At 48.1% G+C, this 15,673-nt stretch overlaps 1 protein-coding gene across 1 annotated transcript; it reads left to right on the top strand.

Moving 5' to 3' along the window:
* The first annotated feature begins 276 nt into the window (after positions 1–276).
* Positions 277–13,359, top strand: TMEM183A (transmembrane protein 183A). Its single transcript, XM_064472242.1, has 8 exons — positions 277–450; positions 1,097–1,186; positions 4,196–4,351; positions 6,612–6,771; positions 7,854–8,034; positions 11,311–11,391; positions 12,036–12,191; positions 13,054–13,359. The coding sequence occupies exons 1-8, from the start codon at positions 351–353 to the stop codon at positions 13,237–13,239; spliced, it is 1,110 nt and encodes a 369-aa protein (XP_064328312.1). The 5' UTR covers positions 277–350; the 3' UTR covers positions 13,240–13,359.
* The last annotated feature ends 2,314 nt before the right edge of the window (positions 13,360–15,673 follow it).

The following is a 15,673-nucleotide window of genomic DNA, read 5'->3' as shown; positions in this document are numbered from 1 at the left end:
GGGGTGGTGCAAGTACAGCAGAGGTCCTGGTTACTGGGAGGACTGGGGCGGGGGGGACACAGTGACCTCAGAGGCTCTCGTTACTGGGAGGACTAGGAAGGGCAATCCCCGCAGAGGCCCTCGCTACTGGGAGTACTGCGGGCGTGGTGGTGTTTGCAGCACCGGCTGCGATAACGGGGGGGTGTTGGGGGGGTGTCTCACTCAGCGGGAGCGCACACACCTGCCCCCCACCGCCGCCGTGACGTCATAGCGGCGCGCCGGCAGGGTCGCGGCCGGGTGACGTCACGGTCTCGCGCGGGGCGGGCGGGGGCGGCGCTGTCCCCGCGGCCCCGCTGCGGCCCGGGCGGGACATGGCCCCGCGCGGCCGCCCCGCCGCCGCCGCCGCCATGCCCAGGAGGGGCGCCCGCAAGCGCCTCAAGTTCCGGGCCGACGACGTGTGCTCCGAGCGCGGTGAGGAGCGGCGGGGGCCGGGGACGGGCCTGGAGCAGGGCCTGAGGGGAGCGGGGCCTTGCTGGGCTGGGGCCCGGCCCTGCCGGAGGAAGGCGGCCTGGGCTGGTCGGAGAAGAGGGGCCGGGCCTGAGGGACGAAGCGGCCTCGCCCGAGGGGTTGGGGGGCCTGGGCTTGGCCAGGGGGAGGGGAGGTGGGGACCATCCCGTGTCGGCCGCGGGGTGAGCCGGGCCCACTCGGGTTTGTGGAGGGAGAGAGCTGTGGGGGTACCCGGCCTGATGGGGAAGTATGGGAATGAGCTGTTTTGGTCCGCGAAGGAGGAGCCTGGGCCTGGAGGATAAGCCGGGTTTGAGTTAGGCTGTGCGTGAGAGGGGGGCGTGGAGTTTGACGGTGGTCGAGGTGGAGGGAGAACGGGGCAGGAGCGTGGGTCCCCTGGGCCTGGTAGCTTGACGGGCTGGGGTAGAGGCCTGCTGGGGGCTCCTGGCCTGCCCCTCTCTGCTGGGGCTCCTTTTCCTGTTTGTGCACCTCCTGCTCAAGCCTCTGTTGCTATGGGGAGTGGCCCCTTGAGGGATCGTGGCTCTTAGACCTTCTATCCCCTCCCTTGTAATCCGTAATCCCGTTGACGCCCTGTCTCCCGACTCTCCTGCAGTGACAGTGGCAGATTATGCTAACTCAGACCCCGCTGTTGTGAAATCTGGACGGGTGAAAAAAGCTGTGGCCAATGCAGTTCAGCAAGAAGGTGAGTCTGCACCGGGGAGCCTGCCTTCTCTGGGCTGCTGCTCCATTTTGCAGGGCTCTGCATGATGTGGGGAACTCTCCCTCTGTGGCCTGAGAAAAATCTGTCTCATTTGGTGCCTGAAAATCAGTCTGTGCTCATCTGCAGAATCAGGTTTTCAGGAATGTAGGAGGGTTTGCAGAAAGCCTGTTAGAAGCCCAGTAAGAACTGCTGAGTCTTTGTTAGCGCCTGAAATGGAAGGCCTTTTTCCATTAACCATTGGGTGTTATCTCCTGCTTGAAGCAGAAAATAACATGGTAGAGGAGTCTTTTACTTTATGACCTCATATAAAACTGTAGACAACTTTATTAGCAAGTAAAATTCTTTGCAGTGGCAGTAAGGTTATGATAGTCCTGGCAAATGTGTTCCCTTCCCTGTGCTGTAAACTGCAAGGAGATCTTTTGAAGGTGTTGCTGTTAGTTTGGTGAACTGTATAAACAAGTAATTTCCTGGAAAGGTATTGCAATATTTTGTTATCTACTTCCTCCTCTGTTGTTAGCTGCCGGGAGCATTCTGAACTAACACACCCTGTTTGTTTGAGAAATGTTAATGTTTAGGCCTCAACTTTTAAATGCAGCTGGTCACACATGTCGGAGGTGAATGTTGTTACATTGACAGTGATGACTTAACCCTTCGTATAGAAGAAGTCTTGTTGCTGAAATCTTACATGTTTAAAGAAAATATGCTCTTCGCATGAGTACCTGTCAAGGAGAAGCTGTAGGGGGCAGTGATGCTGGTGAATACCCTTTTTAGCTGATACTTCTCAAGCTTTTAAGATCAGAGCACCTCCCTCTTTTGTTGCCTCCTTTGTAGTAGGCTCGGGGCTTCCTTCTCCTCTTCACCTTTCTGTATTGTCTCTTTGAGTGCCTCAAAGTACTGCGCTTCAGCATCTTACCTGGCAAACCCTGTTGTCTCTTCTTTCTCCCTGCTCCACCCTAAGTCCTTGCATCCAGCATCCCTTGCTTTGTCCAGCTTAACAACTCTCCTAAAATCCTGCTCTGTTTCTGGCTCAGCTCCACGCTGTCTAGATGACTCCAGGACACAGCGGTTCCCTGCCCACCCCTTTCTCAGGTCTTTGCAGTGCAGAGTCACTGGGGCTTCCCCCTCCTTTTTTGGGGATCCTCACAATCTCTCCCCCCCAGCCCCAGGGCTGTGCTACAGCCTTATCTGGTGCAGTCATGACGCATGCTACAGCTTTATCTGGTGCAGCCTGCCAGGGCATGGGGACAGCAGGCAGCCGGGAGGAGTCAGCAGCCTCTGCCCAGGGAGCTTTAGCCTTTGGCCTCGCTCACCTCCTGCTTCTTGGCTCCAAGTAAACATCACACTGCGTGTGACTGCCAGCAAGTGGGGAGCTTCACGGGGAGGGGAGCAAAGCCCAGGTGGAATTTTCCTGAGCTTTTTTCCTCCCCATCCTAACCCCCAGGGATGAGGTGGGGATTGCTGCTGTGAGATGAAGAGAGGGTGCCTCTGCAAGATTGCAATGTAGTGTGATTCAGTCAGCTCAGATGTTCCTTCCTTTGCAGAGTGCAATGGTTTCTTTTCTTAAACCCCTCTCTGAGACTGTGTCAGTTGTCTTCTCTTGCTTGGCTGTATTTTATGTCAGAACTTACTGTCATTCGGGTTGCTATCTATTTCCTTTTCTTTTTGCCTATAAAAGGTCATGTAGAGAGGGCAGTACGATCTGACAGTGAGGGATACTGCTGTCATGAATGCATACAGTTTACAGACTGAGTGGTGCAAAGCGAGGTAGAACTGCTTTAGCAAAGCACTGAAAGTATCTGCAGTCAGTGGGTGCAGTCAAGCTCTGTCTTAAAACTGTCTTTCCATCTGCTGCCTTACCACTTCAAAACCTTGTTCTGTGGTTAGAAATGAGAATGTCTCTCGCCTGAATTTATATATGGTCAGTTGTTGATTTTTTTCTTTTTTTCTTGTTTGTTTCCTGCTACTCTGTCCCTTTAATTCAAATAGCACGCCTTGCCCTCCAGTGGCTCCGGTGACTGTAACTGTGATGTATAAAACCTACCTGGGCTTCAGTTTTTGCTAGGTTAGAAAAGCTTGAGCAGTGCAAGTCGCCTCTGGCGTGGTCAGGTGCCTCTTGGTAGAAGTCCTTTTCTTCACCCAGCACATTAGGCTGAAATTCAACTTTCTCGACTGAATTTTACAGGCTATTTGCAAAGTGTTTGTAATGCTGTTACAATGCTGGTCTGTCTATGACAGCGCCTCATGCAGCTGTAATGAGGAACCGCACCTTTCTTTTTCAAGACTATCATTACTGCCTCGCACATGGAATTTTCTGCCCTAATGAACGCTCAGTTTACAGATCAATTTTTAAAAATAATACTTCTTGACAGGGATGTGTCTGAACGTCTCCCCAGAGGCAGCAAAAAATCCCTCCAAACCCCTGCTGACTTGCTGTTTTCCTCATTCAGCCAGAGTCTTTCCCTTCACTAAATTCTAGGATAAGTGCAGCTCCTGTCTGCTTGGCAGTGAGTTATATCGCTGATGGATTGTGTGTCATCGGCCACAGGATGTCTTTATCCTGCTGAGAGGGGAGTGTATCTTCTCTGTGTTCATAGAACAATCGCAGAGTAGGTGCTGGCTCTCTACAGGCTGAGCCGTGGTCACACAAGGCAGCTCTGGCATGCAGCGGAGCCAGTTAGCACTGTAGAAAAAGCCTGTTGTTTTATTCAGAATTGTAAACAGCTTTGGCTAAACCAATGGGATTCTCTGTGTAATGTGCTGGTAATAATCCTCATTGTTCATTCTTTAAAACAAGAAGCGGAATAATTGTGTTCCCAGTTCACTCACCCATGCTAAGCTTTCTCTGACGAGGTAACCCTTGGGCCCAGGAACTTTAATGCAGTTAGCATTTGTGGCAGTGGCTGTGGGAGCGGTTCCACTCAAGTGTCCTGAGCTTGGATCACCTTTTTTTCTCTGCTGGTATACTTACTGTGTCGTTGCTTCTCATTCTAGTAAAATCCCTCTGTGGTTTGGAAGCTTCTTGTGTTCCTGCTGAGGAAGTTCTCTCTGTGTCAGGAGAGTCTTGTGACAGCAGCGATGAAATGGATACAAAGGAAAGCATCAACGGGCGAAACGCATCTAGAAAAAAGAAGAGCAAAAGGCACAAAGGTATGGCCACCAGCCTCTCCTGGGGGGCTCTGCTTCTGCGTCTTCTGCACCTGTGATGTTAGTGCTTGCCATTTACAGGCTAGTCGTGGGGCTCTTCGGGGTGTTCTGTAACTTGTATGTGCACAAAGAAATGCCAAGGGTTAAATCACTTTTAAATCTGCTGGGACTTGTCAGAGGTATTGTCTTTTCACAAAGGCAGAGCCTTGGGCATGAAATCAAAGCCTGCGAGCTGTTGCTTTCAGTAAACTTCTCCCAACCTTGGAAACAAATGCTGCTCTTCAAAAGAGCCGTGAAACTTTGCCACTGGACATGTTAGTTTGTTGAACACATGTTGGTGAAAGTAGGATTTGCTTTGGGGCAAAACCAGCGCTGCCCTCCATGACGCATTTGTTGGCAAAGTACTAGCTCTGTCTTCAGGATGTTTCCAAGACTGTGGTTTGTTAGAAATGAGTTTAGAGGGATTTTTTTCCAGCAAGCAAGTGAATTTGGCCCTCATGACATTGTAGTAAGTTAATTCCAGGGAGATGTGTCCTTCAGCATTTACACTTTGTGCAACTCTCTAGAAAGCAATTTGCAGTGCCGTGGAAGCAACAAACTGTTCTGCTCCGCTGTGGAATCCTGCAGGAGTTTCTAATAAGAGGCTGCAAAACACATTTTCACTTGGTTTTTTGAACTGAAGAAAAACTTAACTTCGTTAATACTGATACTACTTTGTGTAACACATGAACCTCCGCTACAGACTGTAGATGCACAGTGCTCCTCTGGCATGGGAGTTTAATCTCTTTTATTAAGATGTCCTTGGGAATTCTGGGAAAATAAGAGTATCTGAATGGCTAGGGTTATGGGAGCTAAGAGTCTGGACAGACAGTATTCTGTTCTACCACAATATTGTCTTATTTCTGCTAAGTGTTTTGGGAAGAAAAATGGTAATAGACAAGTGGTGCTTCTGGCCACACTCTGCAGTTCAGCACTTGTGTGGCTCGACGGCTTCTTGTGTCAGAGCTGAAACAGTGAGTGGATGTTACAGCCCGTTGTGGGGGTGCTTGCCCTCAGTCCGTAGTGGTGTAGGGAAGGGATCACATCCAGAGCTTTCCTTGGCAACCAACATAGCAATTATCACATGAGGAGAAAGCGCTGCCCTTTGTTATTAACCCGCTGTCTCAGGGTTAGATCTGGCACCCTCAAGTTCTTAAAACACCTCCTTTATGCCACTTGTTCACAGACCTCATAGCAGGTGTTTCTGGTAGCACTGCGTACAAGTTGTGCGTTTTCTTGATGTTCCTAATGCTCAGTATTGTTTAGCTATTTATGTTCTTCAGAAGTATTTTTTCTACTGAAGTTGGAGCAATGTCTGTGGAAAAACGTGTGGTGGTAACTTAAAAACACTGCAGGAATAAAAGGAGGTTTTGAACCTTCAGTTCTGGTTGAGCAGTTCTGACACCTCTGAGAGGAAGAACAGGCTGTTCTGTCCACCTGCATTGCATTAAAAGTTTCCCATCCAAGAAGCTTTAATGAAATTACAGATTTAAGAAAAGCACCTGATTAGCCAGTTGCAGAAGAGGATTCTTTGCCCTCCTAAGCAGAGCTCCTATAAAAATACTGCGACCGTTTCATCAAAGAATTGACAAGCTTGGCAATGTCTTAATGTTCAGGGACTTCTAGTGTAAAACATTTTTTGATGATCGGTTAAGTGAGCAGCTTTGATAAAAAGGCATGAGCTTGGCCCTCCTTTACGTAAATTTGCCTCTGTATTTGCCATCTGATTTTTATTTCGCTGCTTAAGTGTTATTTTTCAGCTGTGAAAGGGTCAAGCGTTGAAACAGAGTCCAGAAAAGCTGTGGGGTTTCCATCCTTGGGTACCGTCAGAACTTCATTGGACAAGATCCTCAACAAAATTATCTAATTCGGCCTGCTTTGAGCTGGGCTGTTTGGACTAGAGACCTCCGGGGAACCCTTTCAGCCTGAATTATTCTTTGAATCTGCTGCTATGTGTGCTTGTGCCAACAGTGCAGCAGGGAGAAACGATGCCATATATCCAGCAAAGGGAATGTGTAATGGTTGTACGGGCGGGCAAGCGAGCGCTGATGAAAACTGGTAGCAGTGATAATGAAGTTGTGCTGACTTGGGCTTGTTTGGCTGACTGTGTGTATAAATGTGTTTCAGCTGCTTACCCTGTGCTACCAGTAGTAAAGCACATGCCTCTAGATGTGGCTGGATAAAGAGGTTATTTGCTACACTAACATACCTTCATTGCATTTAGAAAATCCTGATGGGGGTGGCGGAGAAGAGTATCCCATTGATATCTGGCTGTTGTTGGCTTCCTACATTCGCCCTGAAGACATTGTCCGGTTTTCTTTGATTTGCAAGAAAGCCTGGACTGTTACTTGCACTGCTGCCTTTTGGACCAGGCTCTACAGAAGGTGAGACTCTAGAGAATTTAAACTATTTGTAGGTGGCTTCAGCAGGGACCAACTCTCTGCAGAGCTGTAAATAAGGGAATAATTCCCTATAAGCTAAGGTCCTATAATATTTGCATATTGACATGGTGATGTGGGCCTCATTTGGCAAAGGGTTGTGGTATATTGCATCTGCTCTGGATCTGGAAATGGATCTGTGTAGCATATTCTGTGTAAAATCTCAAAGTATCGTGCGCTTCTCTGCCCATGGCCGACACTGTAACGGTGCGCTGTGTGCGTAATGCACAGTGCTTACAGCAAGGTCAGCGCCGTTACCTGACTGAAAGACAGGCAAGTGCCTCTAATGGAAAACTTGCCCTGCCTCAAGCTTTGATCGTGGCCACCTTCCTGTAGCAAGGGTGGCCTGAGAGGCATTTTGGAGCTGTCTCAGTGGCAGAAGTGAGTTATAAACTAAGAGAAGAAGAGCGAAGAGGTGGTCAAAACTTGAAACAAATCCTTCTGTCCTGGTGCATGTCACTTGGACTTCCCTTCAGGACAGAACATTTTCTTTACATTTCTGTACCTGCCGCCCAGGAAGCGCAAGCAGCAGGAATACAGAGCAAATAGCAGCCATGGTCCTCCTCACCCCTGTCTTTTAGTGTGAAGTTCCCTAGCAAAGGCTCCTTTGGCATCTGATCAAAGAATGACCCTGGAGCGCAGGCATTCAGGCTGCTCAGGCAGTTGTCTGCAAGCATGCAGTCAAGCTCAGCTACAGCGAGTCCTGGAGAACCTGCAGCAATCTGCAGGCCTTTGTGCCCCCTGCAGTTAAAACACCATCTGGACTCTGGGCAAAGAGTCTGCGAGGAATTACTGGGGAATTGTAGCATGATAAGTTTATTTGCATGCTGGAAACCTGTCTGGTGCAGGTAGTCTTTGGGACTGTCGTGATCTCGTGTAGATCAGTACAACACCCTTGAAGCACTCAGAGTTGACAAGAGGTCCTCTGATCAATCAGATGTTCAGTTTTCTCTCTTCGTAGCTCTCTTCTGCACGTCTCTGGCATTCTGACCCTTCAGCATGTGTTGGGTTTGTCGTTGGCTTTTCAGGCACTACAGTCTGGATGCGTACCTGCCTCTCCGCTTGCGGCCAGAGTCCATGGAGAAGCTGCACTGTCTCCGCGCGTGTGTCATCCGGTCGCTGTACCACATGTACGAGCCTTTCGCGTCTCGAGTCTCCAGGAATCCAGCTATTCCAGACAGTACTCCCAGCACTTTAAAAAATTCCAGAGTAAGTGGAATCACTAAGGAAACTGGATATGTCTGAGATGTTGCTCTTTGGGTTTTTTTGTTCTCTTTCTAAAAGAAAAATAAATGATGTTAGATGGTCGCCAGTGAAGCTTGGGTATAGGATGATTACTGACTCTGAATAGTGATTTTTTTAAAAGTGTGCTGGTTACTTGTATCTCTGTAGTTGCTGCTGCAGAGGATTCTAGTTACTCCTCTGGGTAACTTCTGCCTGAGTCCTACCATAACATCTTTGTAATCTGCAAAAAGGCACTTGCTTCACTGAATGATAGAACTTGCTAGGGATATTTGCAGCTCTCCCATCCTCTATTGCAAACTTGTTACTGAAAGGAGGTTGCGGTGGGCTCAGCTTTTATATCTTCCACTTTATTCTGACACTGTCTGCCAGAATACATCTTTTCTCCATAGCAGGCATCTGGAGGGATGAGAAGTGACACTGACAGCCTCTGAAAGGGCGTCATTTCATACCACGGTCCTGTAGGTCATCCATCGTCTTTGGTGGCTGGGCGAGGGAGGGTAGTGAGGTTGTGAGCATGGCAAATGTGCAGAGCAAATGTCTGCTTTGGGACTGGGGCTGCAGTTGTGTTGGGCTGTAAAGGATTTGTCTCTGGTGCGGGCAGGCAATTCTCTTTGCTATCCCAGCTTGGAGCACTTGCATATCCATTCCTCTTTAATTGCTGTTGACCATTAACTCTGAAATGCCTCCATGTCTCTTGTTTGGTTTTAACTTGTAACTGGCTGATACTCTGTGAGCAGCTTAAGCAACAATGTGAATTCTCCACCCTCCAAATCCAAAGTCAAAAACCTGTTGAGTGAGGTTTTTGGAGCCAAACTGAAGTAGTTTTGGTTCAGGAGTTGTATTTTCTTTTCCATGCAAAATTGAGCAACCTCATCTCTCTGTGTGTGACGTCCCTCCTTTCTTCTTATCCCTGGGTGAATACTGGAAAAAAATGTCCTACTGCTTAGGGAGCATCCAGCAGTACCACAAGCAGGTGGTGCTGCAGAGCCGGAGAGGAGCACACAGTTCCGTGTGTAGGCTGATCTCCGCATGCAGAGCTCTTCGTTCTCTTCCCAAATCCCCAGTCTGGGTATTATCCTTCTTTTTTTTTTAAAAAAAAAAAAAGGCAGAATATTTCTAGGAAATTCCAACTTAACAAACCCTGAGGTGATGCTGGCAGGGTCGGCATTTTGGAAGCTTTCACATTGACATCATAACGGCTTTGGTGCCCACTGCTAGTGCTTCTACTGTACTAACGGTTTGAGGAGGATTCTTGAAGTGCAGCCTATTATTCAGATTTTAAAAAAGGAAATTAAATGGTGGCAAGGCTTTGTTAGAACAGTAGAGGTTTGACCTAACCCCTTGGAGCATAAAAGAGCCATCCCGAGTCTGGTCTTGCTGTACTACTGCATTGCAAGACTCTGAGCTCCACCTGTGTTACTGTGCACAGAAATGCCTTGGCACTGTGGGTATGGAGGAGGATCTGACATTCCCTCCCCACATTCTTGCTTTCGTAGGCTTTGATTATACCTTTACGGGTCGTTGAAACTTAATGGCAAATGCCTCCATAAACTGCATGTGGCAAGAGGAGACCCCAGACCCGGGTGTTATCAAATCTAGCTTTTCCTCTTTAATTTCCTTTTTTCTTTCCCTAGCCTAGCTTGTGTGGGACACTGGAGCCGTTATGGTGTCAGCAGAAGTGTTTGCCCTTTAAAGACACCCCCATTATTTTTGGTGGAGCGGCAGGCCGTACGGCGCGTCTGAAGGGCAGGACGGCTGACCCGTGGATGACATCCTCTGCCCTTTAGGAGGTACTGACCATTTTGTGCTTCACTACTTGCCGTGACCAAACAAGTTGCTAGACCAGGCTGCCTGTGCAGGTGAACTACAAATGCAGATGGTGGAGTTAAACTCAGCAGCATCTGCTGCTCCCATGAGGTAAAAAAGATCTGGAGAACGTTTTTATCAGAAAAAACTGAGGGCCACCTCCGCCCAGGTGGAGGTTACTTAGCGCATGTTTCTGAGCTTGACTCCACAAAGCTTTGTTTTTCACCTCACGAAGGTTGTTGAGATGAAGGTCCTTCAAGGGCTCTTGCTTATGGACATGACTCAGAGTTGAAGTAAAGGGTCTTGTATCAGCTGTAGTCTCTAATTACGGAGCCGCCTGTGGTGGAGCCTGGCTCTGGCTTTGTTTCATTTGGGGTCACGCCATCCTGGAATGAAATTAATGTGTGCTTCACCCTGCAACCCAGTCAGGCCTTCTCTTGGCATGGGAGAGACTGTGTATGGGTCATGGGGAGTAGTCTTTACCCGTATTATCTTTTAACAGTGTCAGTAGGAAAAGGAATAAGACCAGCTGTGGTGAGCTGGCATCTGTTGTGTGGAAACACTTTCAGTGATGACTGGACTGACTTGCCAGATTCTTTTCTCAGCTGTTGAAGGCTGGTTGCTTCTACTCGCTGGTAGGCAGGGAATTTCCCTCCTACTCAGTGTCTTACAGGAGTTCTGCTGAGACTCCTGCCCTAGAGTGGGTGCTGCATGCTGGGGTGGATCCTGTGGACCACACGGCATAACAGGATTAAAGTGGAGGACTCATGTATGTCTGTGTGGGAGAGCAGTGCTGGTTACCTCTGACGCTGTTTGAGGCACTTTTCTCATTTTCTTTTAAAAAGGGACAGTAGGTTGATCGGAGACTGTGCTATCCTGGCAGTGATTTTAGAGTCTGAAGTATGACAGTCGGTGCCCAGTGATGTCAAGACCTTTTGACACCACAGTGGCTTAGGAACTTTGTCATCTGTCACCTCATAGCTCATGTATTGGTCTCTGCATTTCCCTCTGGATTCTCTTCTTCTTGGTCCTATTCTGTTCTCAGTTGTTCCTCGCTTTAGTCTTGTTTGGAGTCTGGTTTACTAGGAGCTCTTGGTGGGTGGGGGAAACGGGTGAATCTGGACTGCTCACCTCTGCCTTATCAAAGGGACAAATTGCACAACGGGATTTTTCTGTTTAGCACATCACTGGCTACGTGTTGTATCATCCAGTTGCATGATGAGTTGGCCAACTTGAAACTGGGAGACTTAAACTGCTGAGTGCGTTCTTTGAACATAATTAATTTGAATATATGGCTGCTAACTGCTCCTGTGTAATTGTGTTTGTAATTGGAAGCCTTTATGCTCTGCTAAAACTTATTTAAAGTCATGCCTCTAAAGGTTTCATAATTTTCTGTTTCTTGTTTTTGTTGGGTTTTTTTTTTTCCCACCTCAGTGTCTGCTTTTCTGGTGCAAAAAGATTGAAGGGAACAGACAAGAAGCAATGTGGGAATTCAACTTCAAGTTCAAAAAGCAGGTATGAAAGAAGAACCAGAATGGCTGTGACTGTTTTTTTTGAAGCAGTGGTGGTTTTTCAGGGTGGTAGAAAGGAAGGTGGAAACTTTTTATGCATTCAGACAATACATGGAAGCTCTGACTTCCATGATAAACTAAGGCACATTCTGAAACTACACTCGGTTATCAGTTCGTATTACCAAGACATTTAGAATGCTACATTTTTATTTCCTCATATGGTATCCTTTCTCCACTGTAAGACATGGGCCATTTGTTACAGCAAATAACCTGATCTTTGGGCGTTGCTACTGATTACTACCAAAAACCAGACTATTTTACTTCATTGGTCAAAATGTTGACCGAAATCTGAAACTTCTTGTTTTACCATTGGAAAGAGCAGTGCAGAAAGCCAACACTGCCAATGAAAACCTCCAGTACTGGGTTTCGGGAGAAGCAAGTAGTTTCAGGCAACCTTGGGAATTCTGCAGCTTTCCCCTCTAAGAAATGATCCTGTGACTTGCCTGTCCCGAGTGACAGCTTCTTTTTTTTATTTATGGCTCTGCCCAGACAGGAGGGAGTGGGGTGAGAACCTGCTAGTCAGCACAGGCGAGAAGCAGCCATCTTAGGTTCCTTAGCTTAGCTAAAGAAGTTTCTCTTTCTTTCAAGTCTCCCAGATTTAAGAGTAAGTGTTGCAAAGGTCTTCAGCCACCGATTCAGTATGAAGAAGTCCATACAAATCCGGATCAGGATTGCTGTCTACTGCAGATCACCACCTTTAACTTCATATTCGTGCCAATAGTCATGGGTATGACGTTTACCTTGGTAAGTGTTCGAGAAACCTGCCAGGCAAACTTTGCCTGTCCAGTTTCTGTAAGCACTGTGAAGAGGGTGCCTCTTTGGTGGTGTCCTAATCACGCTGCAGCATCAACAAATCAGTCTGGGAATCTTAAGGTTAACGATCAGAGGAAATGCTGAGGATTTCAGTTTAGCTTCTGCATTTCCATCAGCTCTTCCCTGCTTGGTGCATCAAATATAGATGATGTGGAGAATCTGCAAGGAGCTGTGGTTGTGCGGGCTCTGGGGACAGCGTAGTTGCCAGTACTGCAGCGGGGTAGGGATGCAGAAGAGAAGGTCTTCCCTCCTCCAGAAAATATCTCCTTACCTTATGCCAATGGATTCTGGGAGGAAAAACCTGTATGAACAGACTCTTTCAATACCTGGTCCCTGACTTCTGATTGCTGGCAGAAAGGGCAGCTTCTGAACCAACTTCCACAAGCTCCGCTCCAGACAGCGGCAGAGCAGGTGTGCTTCGGCAAGAGTGGTGGTAAAGCGCGGGGCAGCACCTGCGGCTGGACTTGCGAGTCAGGGTTTCAGAAGCGACCTGTGCCCAAGAGAGGCTGGGTCTGGCTTCGCTGAGGTGTAGGGCCCTGAGTTCCAGACTTCCTCTGACAGCCACTTGCTTTCAGGTTTGCTTCTGGCATCATTATTTGCTGTTACCAGCCAGAGAGAACTGGTTTGAATCCAGTGCTGTAGATGCAGAGTGTAACTCTGCCAGCACCTGAAATACTGTAGACGTGTACAATTTAGAAGAATTTTTAAAAAATAGGTAGAAGTGCACTGTTAAGAACTCTATTTATTCCTCACTTTGATTTTCTGAAGCACCTCCTGGTCTCTTCTCTTCCAGTTCACCATCAACGTGAGCACAGACATGAGGCATCATCGTGTGCGCCTGGTGTTCCAGGACGCCCCAGTTCGCAACGGCAAGAAACCTCGCCTTGACCAAGGAGTGCAGGTTGTGCTGGACCCTGTGCACAGTGTGCGGCTCCTGGATTGGTGGCACCCGCAGTACCCCTTCTCTCCGAAAGCTTAGTGCTCTCCTGAGTCTGCAGGAGCCGGCAGGTGACTGAATCTGGCAGGCCGAAGAGAATTCCTAGGAACCAGGAAATCCTATTTTTATTTCGTAAATAAATTCTGCAGTCTCCTTGCAAGTGGTTGAAGCTACTGAGCTAGTCTGTATGTATATAACTTCTGGTCAGTGATGGGCAGAGCTGAGTGTAAAGCAGAAACTATTTGTAAACACACTTTTATGTAAAATCCACCTTTTATGATTTGAAAGGAGCTCCCTGGAACTGTTCATTTAAAATCCTTTTGGTGCTAATGAAAGTGGTCCTGTTTTCTGTTTGGGAAGAAGCAGGAGGTTTTGCTTTCCAGCTTTAAAATGACCAGTAACAATTTAAAAAAAAAAAAAAGCCGTCTTTGTTTTACTGCAGCAGGATTGCATTCAAACACAGTGTGATATTTCAGTGTCTGAGAAGCAGTAAGCATGTTTCAGTGAGAAGCAGTAAGCAAAGCAGCAGTGATCAACAATAATGCTGATTCACAGTCCAACAGATATGAGTTTAAGGAAAGAAAAAAGCATAAATGATCAAACAAAGAGATTATTTCAAAGAGGATTTGTAAGGCAAAAGTCCTTGAATGTAAAGATACTCCCAGTTCTCACGCTGATGTTTCCTCTTTGAAAAGAAGATCTAAACCTTTAAAACCAGAAGGTGCTTTTCAGAGAAGAGAAACAGAGGGAGAGGAGATGGAGGGGATAAACTAAAATAACTGAAGCAGTGATGAAGGACGTGACCGTGTCTTTAAGAGCAGTGGAGCAGTGTTGGCCTGTTGACACTGGGAAGCCCAGAAGCAATCGGTGATCTGGTTCTTGACTAAACACGTTAATTTCTGTGAGGAAGAAGCAGCACTGAAATTTTCTGTGGCTCTGGGTCGATTGAGAAGGGAAGAGGGGCAGAGAGGCTGGGCCTGTCTGTCATGCCCAGAATGAATTAAGCTGGAGATTGAATTCAGCGGGTGAACTTGCTGCTGACAGCCAGGGTTCGCGTGGAGGAGTGGTGGCAGGCAGAGGAGGTACCCGAGTGCAGTGAGCGACAGTGGAAATAGTAACCCTGGCCTGAGTTTTGCTGCCTGTTGGTGCGTAGCTCCTGAGCCCTGTTTCACATCAGATCTTGTCTCAAGCTGGAGTAACTGAGCGCTTTTCCATGTATAACATTTAGTGAAGCTCCTGGAAAGAGAGGGATTTCTGCCATCTCAGTTTGAATTTAATGTGCAAGACCCCCATGACCCTGTGTAGCTGCCTGCGAGGAGTTCCTTGCATGTGCCTCTGCAAATCGCCACCAAGGACGTCTACCCCAAACTTGGATCTGTGTTAGAGGCTCTGTCATGTTGGCTTCAAACAAACATATTGGGGCAAACTCCTGTCTTATAGTTCCCCTTTTCACTGCTGCTGAATACACGTTGGTGCCAATGGGTAAGTTTTGAAACTAGATCACTGTGATAATGAATCGGAGCCTGTGACAGTGGAGCCTGGTCTGTGATAGCCTTTGTGGTGCAGCAGAGGGAGAGCAGCAAGCTAGTGCTGGAGCTGTGTGTAAAGGCTGCGTCCCAGTGCTGTGCAACACGTGGCAGTGCCTGTGCGGAAGGAAGCTGCTCCAGGGCAGCGGATGAATAATGCCCTGTTTGTGGTGCCGTTAAATACTGCTGAACTCGGTGATGAGTCCTTAGTGGTCATGTGGTGGAGTCTCTCCACAGGAGTTACGTTGTCAGCTTGCACAGTTATCTGTTGTCTTGGGTGGGAACTCTCTCTTGGCTGGTGTACACTCTCCTAGGGCGGTGTCTGTTTCATCAGAGCCTCTTCTCTGCAGAATCAGAGGTTCTTTGAAGAGCATGCTTCAAGGTGTTTTCCACTATGTACCATGAAAACTCCTCTTTTACACGATAATGCCGGCGCAGTGATTGCCGCTAGTGCTGTGCCTAAGATAGGGACGTGGAGGGAGGGTGAGGGCAGGGGTGTTCGGTTCCTGCCTCAGGGCTGGATGTCAGGAGGATGGAGCAGGCTGGTTTCTGCCTAAAGCTCTGCCCTTACCTGCAGAGAACTGACCCAGCTGAGTGGAGACTGGGAACAGCAGCCTGCACCTTGCTCTTGCTTCTGTGAAGAAATACAGAACAAATCCTAGGGCTGCCTGTTTCTGACATCTGTGAAAGTAGGAATATGTTCTAATCAGGCGTACAGCGTGTCCAGGATCTGCTTCACGTTCTGGGGCAGAGGTATTCCAGCAGCACCCGCTCCAGATGGCGAATGGCTTTCAGCCCAATAACTTTCCCCAGGCTGCCGGTCCTCGCGTGGTGCGGCCAGAGCAGGTGGCACAGGTTGTCACGGCAGGGGGCAGGTGGATGGGATGTCCCGGGCTGCCAGCAGACTTGCTGCTTCAAGTAAGGATATTTAAGTAGGGTTACCTCGCTCG

The sequence above is a fragment of the Phalacrocorax carbo genome, chromosome 23, assembly GCF_963921805.1.
Source record: "Phalacrocorax carbo chromosome 23, bPhaCar2.1, whole genome shotgun sequence".
Lineage (NCBI taxonomy): Eukaryota > Metazoa > Chordata > Aves > Suliformes > Phalacrocoracidae > Phalacrocorax > Phalacrocorax carbo.
The sequence above is the reverse complement of the archived record's forward strand: the minus strand, read 5'-3'. Positions and strand labels throughout refer to the sequence as shown.